The 16,672-nt window shown below is 38.8% G+C and overlaps 1 protein-coding gene across 1 annotated transcript in view; it reads right to left on the bottom strand.

The window, feature by feature from the left end:
* Positions 1 to 16,672, bottom strand: part of SLC2A13 (solute carrier family 2 member 13) — a 317,159-nt gene that overhangs the window by 88,628 nt on the left and 211,859 nt on the right. The window contains exons 5-6 of the mRNA XM_007056429.4: positions 13,174 to 13,337; positions 6,440 to 6,560 (exon numbers count right to left, since the gene is read on the bottom strand). Coding sequence (XP_007056491.3) covers positions 6,440 to 6,560; positions 13,174 to 13,337 — 285 coding nt within the window. The remainder of the gene's footprint in view (positions 1 to 6,439; positions 6,561 to 13,173; positions 13,338 to 16,672) is intronic.

Here is a 16,672-nt window from a genome sequence, read left to right on the forward strand (position 1 = left end):
GATAGAGAATCCACCCTAACCTTTGGTAAATTGTTCCAGTTGTTGATTTCCCTCATTGTTAAAAATGTATACCTTACTTCCAGTCTGAATTTGTCTTGCTTCAACTTCCAACCGTTACATTGTTTTATACCTTTAACTGCTAGACTGAAGAGCCCTCTATTATATTTGTTCCCCAGGAAGGTATTCATAGACTGTGATCATGTCACCCCTTAACTTTCTCTTTGTCAAGGTAAACTGATTCTGCTACAATAAGGCATGAGTTCTAATTCTTTAATTATTCTTGCAGTTTTTCTCTGAACTCTCCCCAATTTATCAACCTCCTTCTTGAATTGTGGACACCAGAACAGGACACAGTATTCATTCAGTGCCAAATACAGAGGTAAAATAATGTCTGTATTTAAAAGTTAACCTGACACGGATGGACACAACCACTGTCAGTTTCAAACTGCAGCTAGTACTAAGGACAAAAACATTGTTTGGGCAAAAGGCAACTCTGCACTATTTCTTCTGCACCTGGTGATCAAACTGTCAAGAAAAAACAAAAGAGAACAGTAAGGAGGAGAGACAAATTAAGGAAAGAAGAAAAGAGAGACTGAAAAATGGAACAAAATAACAATAATGACTGTCAAAAGCTGGGTCTGTTTCCCTGTGAAGAGATGGATGGTGTGCTCAAGCCACCGGATCTTTGATTTTCTAAGGGTTTGTTAAGATCTCGGAAAGATATTGCATTGAGCTAACGTGTTACTGACCCTCAACCTCTTTCCAAATCTGGTTAGTTCATTTTAAACCTTTTTATTTCTGAACCAATTCATTTTTGGAGACTGCTAACTTGCTCTCTGGTATCTAAACCTCTCTCTGAAGCCTTATGATAATTTGTACTTTACAGTTGATGATGTTGATACTGTCTCAAGGGACCTTTTTCTAAGCAAACTAAGGAACCTAGATGGAGCTGCTATAAGGTGGGTGCACAACTGGTTGGAAAACCATTCCCAGAGAGTAGTTATGAGTGGTTCACTATCAAGTTGGAAGGGCATACTGAGTGGGATCCCACAGGGATCAGTTCTGGATCTGGTTCTGTTCAATATCTTCATCAATGATTTAGATAATGGCATAGAGATATACTTCTAAAGTTTGAGGATGATACCAAGCTGAGAGGGGTTGCAAGTGCTTTGGAGGATAGGATTAAAATTCAAAATGAACTAGACAAACTGGAGAAAAGGTCTAAAGTAAATAGGATGAAATTCAATAAGGACAAATGCAAAGTACTCCATTTAGGAAGGAACAATCAATTGCACACATACAAAATGGGAAATGACTGCCTAGGAAGGAGTACTGTGGAAAAGGATCTGGGGGTCATAGTGGGTCAAAAGGTAAATATGAGTCAATGGTGGTTGCAAAAAAAGAAAACATAATTCTGGGATGCATTAGCAGGAGTGTTGTAAGACAGACATGAGAAATAATTCTTCCATTCTACTCCATGCTGAAAGAGCCTCAGCTGGAGTATTGCATCCAGTTCTGGGGGCCACATTTCAGGAAAAGATGTGGACAAATTGGAAAAAGTCCAGAGGAGAGCAACAAAAATGATTCAAGGTCTAAAAAATATGTCCTATGAGGGAAGATTAAAAATATTTGGGTTTGTTTAGTCTGGAGAAGAGACTAAGGAGGAACACGACAACAGTTTTCAAGTATATAAAAGGTTGTTACAAGGAGGAGGGAGAAAAATTGTTCTCTTTAACTTCTGAGGATAGGACAAGAACCAATCGTCTTAAATTGCAGCAAGGGAGGTTTAGGTTGGACATTAGGAAAAAATTCCTTACTGTCAGAGTGGTTAAGCACAGGAATAAATTGCCCAGGGAGATTGTGGAATCACCATCATTGGAGATTTTTAAGAGCAAGTTAGACAATCATCTGTCAGGGATGGTCTAGATAATATTTAGTCCTGCCTTCTAGTCCTGCCAGGGGACTGGACTAGAAGACCTCTCGAGGTCCCTTCCAGTACTATGAGTCTATATTGATTTTGCTACTGAGCAATGCATCATTGTAGGAAGAGAGAGGATTTGTAAGTGACATTTTCTTTTGACATCTTAATGTGAGTGAAGCCCGGTTTGTGAGCCAACTTGAACTTGAGGAAGGAGCTTAGGAGGCAACCTACACCTTTTATTTTTTCCAATATGACCCTGGCCCAGCTCCATCTATGAACAGAAAGTTGAATTTAAAGGACAGTGCAGCCTGCCAGAGCTTATACAGAGTTTACATACAGAGTTTCCACAATACCCTTGTAAATAAGGACTAAGGTCAAATTCTGCACTGATTTACATTCCAAAGCAGTTCAATCCCTTTGCTCCTTTATTATTTCTGAAGTTACTGATTGTGATATTTTCTGTTCTTAAACCAAATGCAAGTATCAGTGTGTGTGGCAGAACTCTTCTATGGGGTGACAGCTGTCCCCAAGCTACCTCAGAGAAAACACCCACACATGGAAATTACTTTTGAGTCAGGAAAACAATTGTGGCTTTTTATTCGTTAAGTCTGTTCTACCTTCAATCTTATCCTAGCAATATCTGTAAAAGATGAGCTGGGGAATACAGCTCTTACCAATCAGCAGACAAATGGGACATGTGCAGTAGTATTTAGGTTTCTTTTACAGACACCACACTCAATCCTACAAAACAGACGTGCAAATTTAAAATCAATTATTCATAATCTGTACAGTGCTAGGAAAATTTTGTTTCTCAGCAGAATATATGGATAAGACAGTTTGTTCAACTTACTATTTTGTAGACTGTATCAGAAACACACCCACACACATCTTACTTCCAACACTTACAGTACATCTATACTGTAAAAACAAAACAAAACAAAACAAAAAAACCCACAACCCCACAGCAATGAGTCTCAGAGCCTGGGCCAACTGACTCCTACTCATGTTACAAGGCTGAAAATATTAGTGTTGACTTTCCACCAGCCTGGGCTCTGATGCCTGGTGAGGGGGATGGGTCTCAGAGCCCAGGCTCCAACATGTGTGGGAATGTCTGCGCTGCTATTTTGAGCCTCACAGCACCAGCCTCATGAGCTCGAGTCAGTTGACCTGGGCTCTGAGACTCACTGCCGCAGGGTTTTTATGGCAGCGTAGATGTACCCACAGTTGGATGTTTGCCTCATAGGCCAACTCTAGGTCAACATTAGGTGGGGTATTGTTAGCTTCATTACCTGCATGCATTGGCATTAACTGAGGGCATTTTTGAAAGTGCCTCTTAGTTCTCCAGTGTGGCTACAAGGCTGTTCCATTAATGGCTGGCACCCTCCCTAAAGTCCTGTTATTTTTCGGTTTTGAAACACCTATTAAGACCCCCTTATTACTTATGAGACATCTAATCAATGAGAGATACTGAAGCAGCTGTCCTGCAGGGATCCTCAATCTATTAGCCAAGATGGTCAGGGATGTAACTCCATGGTCTGCATGTCCCTAAACCTCTGACTGCCAGAAGCTGGGACGGGACGATAGGGCATGGACCACTTGATAATTGCCCTGTTCTGTTCATTTCCTCTGAAGCACCTAGCACCAGCCATTGTTGGAAGGATACTGGTCTGATCCAGTATGGCCGTTCTTAATTGAGAAAGAATAGAGTTCCCTCTTCTGCTCTGCATTTCTAATAGGAGCTGAGGTAGTTAAAACTTATTTTAACCAGTGAAGTCATATGATAGGACTCTGAATACACAGGAAGCAAAGCTACTCAGTAACAAGGTGCTATTTTAACACAGCCACTTTTCAGAGTAGAACCACAGTGTGAAGTCTATGTATGAAGTCTATTATAGGAATAGATTTCATAGAATAGATAGAAGCTGTTCTCCTGGATTCTGTACTTGTGGATTAAAAGGTTTGGAACGGAGACAGGTTGGAGCTGAACTCCTCCAGAGACTCCACTGGAGAGCAAATGTTTTTTTAATTGCTTTTTCTTCATTTGAAAACCCACTAAAAATATTAATTTTCTATTTTTATTGTCTTGGCTGGAGGAGACTGGAACTCTGAGGTTTCATAGTGCTGTGAATGACAATGGCAAATATCAGATACTTCAGAGGAGGAAGTAAGACTCTCCCCACCCAAACTGACAGTTATGGATAACAGGTTTATGAGGGAAGGTTTTCTAATCTCAGGAAGTTAGTAGTATGCTGATGACCTGAGTCAAGAGGATTGATATCCCACATACAATTTTATTCTGTATAATATAAGTGTAGACATTCTGGTAATTCATACAAATATCTAAACCTGTTTTGAATTCTGTTAAATCATTGGCACTGAGGCCCACAAGTTAAGTATGTGTTGTGTAGAAAAACATTTCTGCTTTTTAGTTTTAACTTTGTTGTCTTTAGTTTAATTGTGTGTCTCCTTGTAACTGTGCTATAAGAATATAAATAGGAGCACAAGACCTTCTCTCTTATTCCATTCACTATTTCATATACCTCTAACATGTTCACTATTATCTTTATGCAAAGACAGTTCTAGTCTTTTCAATCTCTCTGCATATGGATGTTTTTCATCACTTCTAATCCTTTTTTCCACCTTCTTTAGACCTCTTCTATTAATATCCACTTTTTGTCAGAAATATTTTGATGAAAGCATTCTATTGATTCATATAATGGCACCCCTTTCTTAATAGTCTAATATCTCGTTTGCCTTTTTTGCCCACAACTGCACATTGAGATGTCCACAATAATATCAGTTACAGTTAATTCCAAAATCAACAATGTGTACAAGTAATTCAAATTATTCTTCCAAATGAGAATTATCTGGAATGTGCCTGCATCAAATTTCATCTGGTTGAAAATCACTTTGCTTTGTTAGGTTCTTTTGAAAGACCTCATAGTCTTGAGATGTGATTAACCTAAATAATTTTGTCATCTGCAAAGGTTGCACCATTTACCGTTCACCTCTCTTCCAAATGACAAACACAGATCTGAATGCACAGGTTCTAGTATGGATACTTGAGGCATCTCACTGTTAATCTCCTTCCACACCTTGCAAAGTGACCTTTTTTTTTTTTTTTGGAGACTCTTTTTTCCCTCTCTCTTAACTAGATCCATGTGAGAAAGAGAATGGGTAACCATCAAAACCAGGCAAAGTAGTAAATGTAGTCTTTGCTGAGGTAGTGAACACATAAAAGGATGCTTTTGCATTCAGGGATCTAATACATGGCTGGTATCCAAAGCCCTGAATTCAAGTTGATTATCAGCATCTGTTCTACACTTTCTCCATGATGCTATGAGGTTCCTCTCCCCAGACTCACTTCTGGGATATGATGAGCAGCCATATGTACTTCTTGCCACCTCTTCTGACATCTTTGGGGAAACTAGACCTGCCCCTCCCATTCCCAGGGTCCTACTAGAAGGTCCTCATCACCACAATCCTCCTATATCTCTTAGGAGTTAGTTATCCACTGTTAGTTTATTTGAATCCAAACAGAGTCTGGGGAAAATAATTGATCAGCCTGTGTTTTGCTGCTGAGACAGAATAGCAGATAGCAGGGACAGACAGCTGAATATTAGTGCCCAAATAGTCTGCACACTGAATTGCATGGATATTTACAGTGTTTGAGAAATTATTCAACTCACTCATTTCTAGAATAAACTCAAGACTAATTTGTACTGCAGTCTTAACTTGTCAAGCAAATATTCTGAATTGGAACAAGAATTGTTTCAGCCTTTATAGCATTTGAACTCAGTCACATTTAACTAGCCTTTTCTCAATGGGAGACTGAGACATTTTCCAGCCTGCCAGCCAAATGAATGCTGAAGAGCTCATATACAAGACTGCAGTCTCCAAAGGGATAAAGACTAGCTACTGATTGTTATCCTGTGCATATCAATAGGTAAGTCAAGTAAGAAGATGCTTAGTCTTTACTAAATTCTGGTATGCAGAAAGACACAAGTTTTGCTATCTTACCAGTTTGGATATTTTATTTACTAGGGGAGGAAAAAGTGAACAAAAACTCAAAATATAGAAAACGATAGAATATTTTTTAGAAAAACATTCTAAATAAATGACTCATCTTTTGAAACAAATACTGGGGGTGAACTATGAAAGTACAAGTTCAATTTACCATCGATAAAGGTTAACATGATCGTGTCTGTTCTGAATTAATCATTAATGGGTCTGTAATTATCACTATTTGAAAAAACAGAACCCTTTTTTTAAAAAACAGTAAAATAAAGGGCAAGGGGCACAAATGTTCTCTGGGAGAGCTCACAGTTGTGGTGCAGTGTAACGTCTATGAACAGACTAGTAATAGCAAGCGCATTCGCCGCTTACATTTAAAAAAATTACTCAGTCTTGCACTCACTGAATATTAACATTATGAGTTTTAATAGGGTTGCAACACCTGAGAAATTGGGGAAAATCTTGCAGAAGACATTTAAAAAACAAATGATCATGAAATCTCACCTGTAGTTTGTGCAAGTAGAATTTTGACCTGAAGGATCTGTTGGGTTAAGACTGACTCGAGGTGAGACCTGAGCTGACAGCAAAAATCCCAATGCTAGGATAATGAGTGCTACAGTAGTACCTAAAATACAAAAATAAAAAAGATTTTACTTCAAAGTACGCAAAATAATTCTTTGCTGCATAGACCTAGGTCTGGAAAAAGGAAGACACCCAATTTATATGAGCTTAGCACAGTATTTCCTCATTATGCTAATCTATTGTATAAGGATCTGAGAAAAAAATCGTATTTTGGGGTTGGGATCGGTGTTAAATTCAACAGCTCCTGATTTATTATCCAGATATTAAATTACTCAGTTGTTTGTTTTTTTTAAACATGGAGTTGAAGACTGTATGAATTAACTCGTATTCCCTTAAGTGATACAAATAATGTTAAAAAAGCAGAGTTAAACAGTGGCTTATAAATCACAATATGTCCCTAGCTCCCAGACATCCAGACCCACCTGGAAGAAGGACAATAGCAACACACTTTTGCAGCACAGCATTCCTAGTTATATAGAAACAAGAAAATAAATTTGATTTTTTTCGCAGAGCTCAGTTTGTAGAAATGCTACCAAAAATATAAACCTGCTGTTATGAATCAACCCTTTTCTACCAATCCACTCGAGCCCCCAGAATTTTCTGTGAATCTATTGTCTCAATGTGTAACACCAAAAAGGGGAGGACATAGGCAAAAAAGATACATGCAATGTATTAAAAATAGTTCATTCCTAGCACAAAACCTTAGACCATATAAACTGATAACACCTTGGTCAGCCTTCACCATGTCCTAATAAGTAACATAGGTTATTTTGCTATTGGGGAAGAATACCATACTGTGTACTATATCTTGTGTTATCTATTTCTAGTAAGCTCAATCACTGTATATTGAAATATCATATTTTATATTATGTTTGTGTTTATATACATATCTTTCTACATACTACATATATGAAGTTGATAATCGTGTGATAAGTTACAAAGAAATATGATAAACTTCAGTGTCATTTGATGAATGAAGATATCATGCACTTTTTACCAGCACTCGTACCCTTTTCCCAATATTCCATCTCTCTAAGACTAATTCTAAAAGCCTAAGCAACTTTAAATAGACTTTTAATATCAATCCACCAGAAAAAAATGGTTTTCCTCCTCCAAATTTCACCTGTTCAAGGCTCAGGATGCACAAGAATCAACCCTACACCAGTTAAAGCTTTTCTCCAAATAAAAATAGTGTGACTTCAAAGCCTGATATCTTGAAGCCCTGCAGAGCTTTATGCTATTGGAAAGGGGAGATCATGATTTTCAACTTCCCAGTAGAACTCAGCACTCATTTTTAGTCCTGGAAAGACCACAGATATTAGAACTTTAAAATGTGACATCTTTAGGTACAAAAAAGCAACTAAAGGTATTTTTGGAGGGTTTTATGGCTCCCTCTGAATCCTGTATAGTTCTACTAATGGTGACAAAGGGACTTGGTGTCAGGATGGAGGGATACAAAAACTCGTGCCTATAATTAAAATATACCTCCCCAAGCCATTCCTACAGCAGTTTTTTTTCTAAAATAAGTGGCACACAGAGAAATACATGACGGTTTTGTTGAAAGCTAATTTGGAACTGTCTGTAAAGCTCACATATGGCTTCACCAGTCATGAGGAATGTGACTATCCCAAATTCATGCCGATAAAATCTTTATACTATATCACACCCTCATGTATTCCTTTATTTAACTATTCATACATTTCACACACAGAAAATATCTGTATATGTCTATATATGTAATACAGTATGCTGTATTACACATTTAGCTAACACCTTTACCCAAGGATCCGACAAAGTACTTATAATGTGAAGCTAGCTTTTACCTTAGTTATGCAGACACAATAAGTCCTTCTGTAACATATGGGGATAGATTCACAACCCACTTCACTACCATACAAGTGGAGTGCAGCAGAAGTTTAGAAGTGCACAACACCACTATGTAATAGTTCGGACAAGTGAAAAATACTTTACCCAGTTCAGCCGGCATGGGGAAAAACGGTATTGCAGTCAGAATGTAATTGTATCTAAGAAGAAGAGCACAACGCACACATTCAAAAACTCACACACACTTGTGTGTGCCTGGCTTACACATTAAAAACTTAGGCAGATATTCTTTAAAGAACTACCCATAATATGGTTCTTATGTTTTTCAAGGAAAACATTTGGTTTCTTGAGAAAACCAATTTACAAAATATGAAAAATACTACTACAACTACAACTAATGTCCTGTCTAGCAAAGAGTGTTTGTTTGATGTATTATAGTAACCAGTATATTATTCTGGTATTAAAATACTGTGCACCAGCATTTACCAGCAACTTTGCCAGCATGGACGCGTGTACATTAATAAGGTGTTTTTCTGAGCACCCACAGGCAGTTTACTTACGCTGATAGATCTGCTTCTGATGCCAAAAGCTTAAGCCAAACCAGGAAGCCTAAATCTCTGGAGAAATTATGAAGCCATCATCAAAATAAAAATGTGGATTTTCAATTTATTCTATATTTGGCTTTGTGCTGCTACTATGACTATTTACATCAATGACAATCCTCTGGGCATGCTGGAGCTCATCCTGGATTTAATGTACTTTCCAAATGCCTATAAGCCAGAACATCAAATATTTTTAGACATGTTTCACATGGGGAACTATCATCAAATTTATATTCATTCTAAATACGCTTTGTTCATCTTTTGAGAGGTTGACCTAATACTGAAACATCTTCCTTCATCCTTTAACCCCTTGTACAAAGGAGGAGGAAAATATTCAGATTTGGCAAATAGGCATTATATAGTATTTCCGTCTGTGGAAAGTTTTCCTTTGGCTAACAACACAAACCAATACAGCATATCATTAATTGAGGCTAAAAAACTGTAAGTATTCTGAAGATATTTAATGTCCTCTCTATTACATAAAGCTAAAATGTTGTCATATGTACAAATACAGTGTGTTTTCAGACTGCCAAAGCCTGAGAAAAAAACTAAAACAGACATTACACCCATCAAAATCTCTGCACATTTTACATTTAATGAACAGCCTTTGAAGATACAGAACAAAGGAAAGAAAGACAACTGGCATCAAAATATAGCAGGAGGTGGAAACTAAGTGGAGTCAGTAGCCAACCTGTTAAAATTCTGCCTGTCTTCTCCCCTTTTTTGGCAGAAAGAAGCCTATGGTAACTTTCGTAACTTTTCAGCGATCTATCAGCATGGTAGGATTTTTTTTAAATGTTGCCAGCTCTTTGAAACTAGTGAAGATGCCAGACTTCAAATGGTAAAACTCCTTTACAGAACATTGGCAGAGAATGGAAAATGTCCATATCAGTTTAGGAAAAAGAATTTAGAGTAAATCTACCTTTTTTATCCAACCATTAACAATGATACTACAGACCACAGCTAGTCCAATAAATGTCAAGGCATTATCATAAGACAGTACTTAATGTGCACACTGTTACACTATGTAATGTTTAGAAATAATACTTATGACTTATATGGTGCTTTTCATAACTTCGTACATTTGTGCACATTTTTCAATTTTTTCTTGCACTTAGCTTTCATATATCCATGCAGCCAATGAGTATTGTCCTCATTTTATATATTGAGAGATGACAGCAGAGAGGTTACCCACAGAGGCAGCACCAGTTGTAACCAGTTTAGAGTTCAAGATTTCCCAATTCCCTTGAAAGGCAGTTTAAAGTAGCAGAGTGAAAAATGCACACTTACAAACATAACAAAACCCGCTATTTGAAACACTGCCCACCAGAGGATCTAAAGAGCAACATAGGACCTAGTGTTTATTTATTAAGCATCCCTCCTGCTAAGATGCTCTGTATGCTGCACAGACGATTAAAATGCAGTAATAACAGATATGCAAGAATGAAATCATCATAGAATATGTGACTTACAAACACAACACTGCCTCCCCCAACCAAACTGTAAAAGCCAAGCACCACACAAAAAGCTCTAAATAGTATTTAGAGATGGTATGTGATCTCAGTCTCAGCTCGATGGGAGTCAGTATTTCATTGTTCCTTTCTTAAAAGGCCACAGGATAAAGATGATGAAAAGTAACACAACACTAATTAAAATGACTGAAAGAAGGCAACCCAGTAAAGAGAAGGGACCTAGAAAAGGACATCTTTACATACTAATTCTGTTCTGCATCTAAGTACCATAAAAACACACACTCTTTACAGTATTCTTCTTGGTTTTACTACAGTGGCCACCTACTCTTTACTAAACTGCTTTACGAGAAATGTTTGCATGAACATTTTCAGATCATTGATCTTTGAATATATTAGTCAGAGGGCCTGGTCACAAAGGGCCCAAAAATTCCGGAGGCAGTGACTAAAGCCTAATGGTCAGGACCCAAAAGGATCAGTTTGTAATTCTGGCACTGAGACACTGAAAAATACACTATGCCTAACACAGAATACAAGATCAGTATTGTGTTATTGCAAGAAATAGGCTTAAAGTATTTTGGGAATAATAATAAAGTAATACAATTCTGCTATGTTCTGCTTTTGTTCATGTCCCATTATAATATTTGATAGACCACACAGAAAAAGAATGACTATTAACTGAATAAATAGCATTAGATGACAGAGTTAGACAAATTCACACAATGTTATATATTATTGTAAGAGTGATATACAGTAAACAGTTTTGGGACTAAACAAGTTGCCTGGTCTGGAGTCAGTCACAAGCAATGAAGTGCATATTATTTTGATATGTGCTTTAAACTGCTAGGAAATTTAAACAAAGGTCAACAGCATGAAAGCTATCAGCAACTCAATCCAAAGAATAAAGGTGGATTTGATAAATCAGTTTCATGTCTAGGGAGCATGATCAGATACATAAGCCATGTGCCGACAGATATGGAAAAATAAAAGATGCAGGTTGGAGAGACGTGAGTCATTCAACATTAACTAGTGATTGCAACAGAGGGTTGCTAGCATGGAGACCATTCCCCATGCATTTACAATTTTAATTTTAAACTTAAACTTATCTGCTTGAGCTAAAGTTGAAGAAGTACTTTCTCAGCATTGCTGTATTCAATTACGCTCATAAAGGTTTTTAGAGAATACTAAAGGTCACAAGAATGCAAGAAATGTACCCTGTGTCTCCTGCAATGTCATTAAATTGCCTACTATGGGGAGCAGCTAAGTTACTAGATACTACTGATGGAAATAACTTCATGTAACATTCTGGCTTTGAACTCAGTTGGTAGATGGTTAACGGTGATTGCTCTCTTTTATCCAAATTATCTCTGTCAAGTTTCAACCCTTCTGCTGTTGAATCATGTATAAGAAGATTCAAGTTGTCAAAATCTGCACTGAAAAGGCATTATTTTAAATGTGGGTACCTATTGTAAGTTGAACATACCAAATTTGCTCAAAATTACATGTTTTAATGTACAAATTGGTTAACTGTGCATACCAACCCGCACAGTTACCACACACAAATGCATGTTTTGTAGGCAAAATAAATGTAGACAAATTTTGCAGCTCAGGTGCTATTAGTTGAGAATTTTGTCCAAATGTATTGGTGTTCCACTCTGGCAAATAAATTATTAAATGAACTAGTAAGTTATTTTACTCTTGAGACGTTGAGATCCCTGATACAGAGACCACCACTGTCAAATTTCATGTTTCTGGGCCAACTATGGGGTAGTAGAACTTCTCAACTACACAGTTATACAATTTTTTTAAAATGGGCAAAACAAAGTACGTTTCCCTAATCTCGTTCTCTGAAATGGCAGAACTGTTTTAGCTGAAACTTTCCAAAACAAAACCAGGCCTCTCAACCTGAGGCAGATACTTGACATGGAAAATTTCAGGCCAAACAGTCTGGTAAAGATATAAGCAAATGAAAACATCTCTTATAATGAGAACTGCTGGGCTACATTAACGATAGACAGTGCTACTAGCTCTGCCTATATCATCTTCCTAGAAGTGACTGTTTTGATTGAGTTTAAGTGTGATGTTAATGCCATTATAGAAGAATGCTTAGCTAATGGCTAAAATTCATAAGGCATTCAGAATTTTACACTTTAGTTTCTCATGTGACTATGTTGGATTAGCCACTTCATGTAAAACCATTAACTATAATGCTTTTACTATTTCATATTTGGAGGGGCAATGAACAGAACAGCACTCTTCTCTTTTTAAAAGAACACAGCAATTATATGTCTTTTTGCTTTCCGTAATAATTTCTGACAAAATGTTACAAATTCATTTTAGTTTCTAAAAATTACATACGCCATATTATATATTTAAAATCTAACCAACTGTGAAGTTAGGCACATTTGATTGCTCCTAAATTAAAGTCTTAAAGGGATATACATATTATTGTCAACTGTGCCCTGAAGCAGAAATTGCAGCTGAACAAATATACTCGTTATGATAAATTTAAAAATTGCTTTCATTCTTAGCACGTAGCTGCACATTGTTTTCATTCTTAAAGGGTCCTGTGTACTTCAGCTTAATGTATTTAAACACACCCACACATTTTATTTGTGTGTGTGTGTGTGTGCAAAATGAGTCAGTCGTTTATTTTACTTTTCTTTAGAAGATCGTGTTGATCAAAGGAGAATTCAGAGCCTTATTTTCATTTTGTTCACCTTCATTAGAATCAAACAGTATTCCCCAAGTAATGTCTCACCTGTTAGGCTACCAAGCGTAAGTTTCCGGCGGCCCACTTTTTCAACAAGCCAGACTCCCACTAGTGTGAAAAGGAAGTTTGTAAATGCTGTCACTGCAGCCAGCCAGATTGCAAGACTGTCATCTTGAACCCCCGACATCTGCAAAATGGTTGCACTGTAGTACCTGTAAAATGAACAAGAGTCAAATATAAGTACCACCACTAATTTGACCTTTGCTTAGATCACAGATTCTGTCATACAGTTTAAGGCCAGAAGGGACCATTAGATCATCTAGTCTGACCTCCCACATGACAGACCACAGAATTTCACCCAGTTACCCCTCTATTGAACCCAGTAGCTTGTGTTTCGCTAATGTGTAGCTTCCAGAAAGGCATCCAAGTCTTGATTTGAAGTCTTCCAAGAGATGGAGAATCTACTTCTTCCTTTGGTAGTTTGTTCGAATGGTTAATCACCCTCAGTGTTAAAAAGTTAAACATGTTTTAGCAAGAGTGAAGTGGAGAATGGTCTTTATCCTCAAGGAGAGAACACGCTGCTGAGAGATTTCATAACCTTTCTAAGTGCTTTAAAAGAGCCACACAAATACATTCAGTGCCATTTCATGGCAAGAAGTTTTTCAGCAGCAAAAAACACAAAACAAAAACTCCAGCTGCTTGCTCGCTGACAAGGAAAACAATGGATCACAGTTCACAAGGGGGAAGAAAAGAACATCAATCATTATATTAACTTGTAGGGCCACTGGTCTTGACCTGAATCTTATCCTTGTGATAAACAGCATTTTTGTGTTTTTGTCCCCCCCGTGCTCCCCATTACTTCCTACGCTCCCCCCCCAGCTCACCTCCGCTCCGCCTGCTCCCCTGAATGCGCTGCCTCTCCCTCGCCTGAGAGGGAGGGGGGAGAAGCGGAGTGGTGGCATGTTCAGGGGAACAGGCAGAGCAGAGGTGAGCTAGGGCGGGGGGTTGCGGGGAGGGAATGCAGCATGCCTGAGGGAGGAGGTGGGGCCGGGGATTTGGGGAAGGGGTTGGGGGCGGGGGCAGCCAAAAAAAAAATTTCTTGGGGCAGTAAAAATCCTAGAGCCGGCCCTGTAACCAAGAGCAAGAAAGAAGGGATGATGTGAAGGGACACACCCTTGCTCTGGTGGAGAGGAGATTAACGAGCTCTTCTGAACCTGCTCAGTGTTAACAAGGTGCACCTGAAAGGCTTGCTCTGCCTGAGGCGGGGGGGGGGGGGGGAGCCTAAAAAGGGAAAACCTGCCACAGGAAGGGGTGATGAACAGGAGGAGAGCTGCTACACCACAGAAACAGATCAGCCAAGAGGGAGATAGATGCAGGCCTCACTGCCCCAAAACTGCACAGACTAGCTGCAAAGCAGGACACCAAATAGGAGGGGCTGGAGGTAGACGCTAATAAAAGACAACAGACTCACTGATGGACCAAGCCCAGAGAGCTGAATCGAGAAAGACTGACTGAGAGACAGGCCACCTTTCCTTGTCTTTGCTTTCACTTGCATTTCCCTTTCTCGTAAGTGAGAGAGAAAGGAAAGGAACTTTCTTTTGACTGTTTGTTTTGCTTAGAGCAGTGATTCTCAGCCAGGGGTCTGGGGCCCACAGGGGGGCCGTGAGCAGGTTTCAGGGGGGTGGTCCTCCAAGCAGGGCTGGCATTAGACCGGCTGGGGCCTAGGACAGAAAGCTGAAGCCCCCACCACCTGGGGCTGAAGCCTGGGACTTCAAGTCCTGCCATCCAGGGCTGAAGCTGAAGCCTGAGCAACTTAGCATTGCAGGACCCCTGTGGCATGGGGCATCAGGCAGTTGCCCTGCTTCTTACCCCCTAATGCTGGCCCTGGCTTTTATATACAGAAAAAGTTGTTGTGGCACAGGTGGGCTGTGGACTTCTTATAGTATGTTGAGGGGGGGGAAAGGCTCGGAAGGAAAAGGTTGAGAATCCCTGGCCAAGAGAACCCCACCTACGCTACGAACTAGGGGCAAAGACTTTAGAAATGAAGTGGTGGCTGGAGGAGACTCGGGAGCATCTACCCCCACAGCTGAAATGAAGAAAATAAAAAGTGTGAGGGTTCACTATTGTAAAAGAGCAAGAATGGCAATCCTAATGAATGCAGACACAGCAACAGGAGAAGCAGGACAGAGGTCTTTTGAGAGCAGCAGTAATGGCTCCTCTTCCTTTGGACTCCAGAAGTTCAGCATCAGGAACAAACTCTGATACTACTACTGTTGACAGCTGACATTAGCAATGTTGACACTAACCGTTCATTTAGTAAGTACAATTTAGGATAGGACTCAGGATTAGGATTCATCTGTCATCATTAATCATATAGCATTTACTAACAGCACATTGATTGAGGTCACAACCATACTACTAGCCTGCCACCAATTTTCTGTTAGTTTGATCTTGCTCGGTTCATGTCTTTGGTTTGCTTCTGAAGTATCTGTTTTGTTGTGTGAAGACTCAGAAGCTGGTATTGCACACTAGCTCAAGTGCCAACTAACAGTGCTTTATTTATTTATTTATTTACTGTGATGGGCCTAGGTTCCTGAGCCCTGTTCTCTATCTTATTTTAATACTTGTTTGTATTTAAAAAAGGAATCTTCTTTCAAAAAAAGGTTCCTGTATAACCTTGAGAGATACCACAGGAAGCTGGTATAATTTCTTTCTTTTTCAGAAAAAAAATCATTTGCCCAGGAAACATAACAATTAGAGGTGTCAATTAAAATGGGCACAATTAAAAAATAAAGAAGCTGTGGCCATTTTTGCCCAAGTTTAATCAAATGCATGTCTTGTATGCTTGTTTTTAAAGTTTTGGTGAGCTGTTCAATATTTCAACAAAACATGAAGTTTGTTTTGCACAAACTCCTCCATCTTCATTTTTTTTTGTTAAGCTGCACTGACTGAAGAATTGATTATTCAGTCATTCAAAAACTCCTTCAAATACATAATAGCTCTTCAGGTTTTGACACAGCAATCGCCAAACAAAATGTCAAAGCTCACCTTTGTAGTTTGCATTAAATGCCACCTCATTACTTTAATGCCTCAGCCTTCCAGCCTCTGAAATTTGGTGGTCCTGTTATTTTATGTTTCGGACAGCAAAGAGTTCTTATTTCTAGCAAACAACCTATGGCCAAGCATTCGGTGCAACTGTATCTTGCAGTAGTATAGATTTTCTTTATAAATGAAATTATAGCATGTTCACATAAAATTAAGATATGAAACATTTAGGCCCTTTGAGTCCCTACAGTGGCTGCCCTTCCCCATCACCTCAACACAAGCATCTGCCTCCTCATTTTTACAGCCCTTTACTTAGCTTCTCCTTACATACCCCCTCTTGTAACTTACTACATTGCTCTTACTGCCACCTGCTCATCCAGTGGTGGTTTGCCTCCCTTGTTCATTTGTCTAGTCTCCTACAACCATCTTCACATTTTCTTCTATATATAGGAAATGGACCCCAGAGGTGAAATCCTGGCCTACTGAAGTCTATGATAAAACT

This window comes from Chelonia mydas, chromosome 1 (assembly GCF_015237465.2).
Source record: "Chelonia mydas isolate rCheMyd1 chromosome 1, rCheMyd1.pri.v2, whole genome shotgun sequence".
Classification (NCBI taxonomy): Eukaryota; Metazoa; Chordata; order Testudines; family Cheloniidae; genus Chelonia; species Chelonia mydas.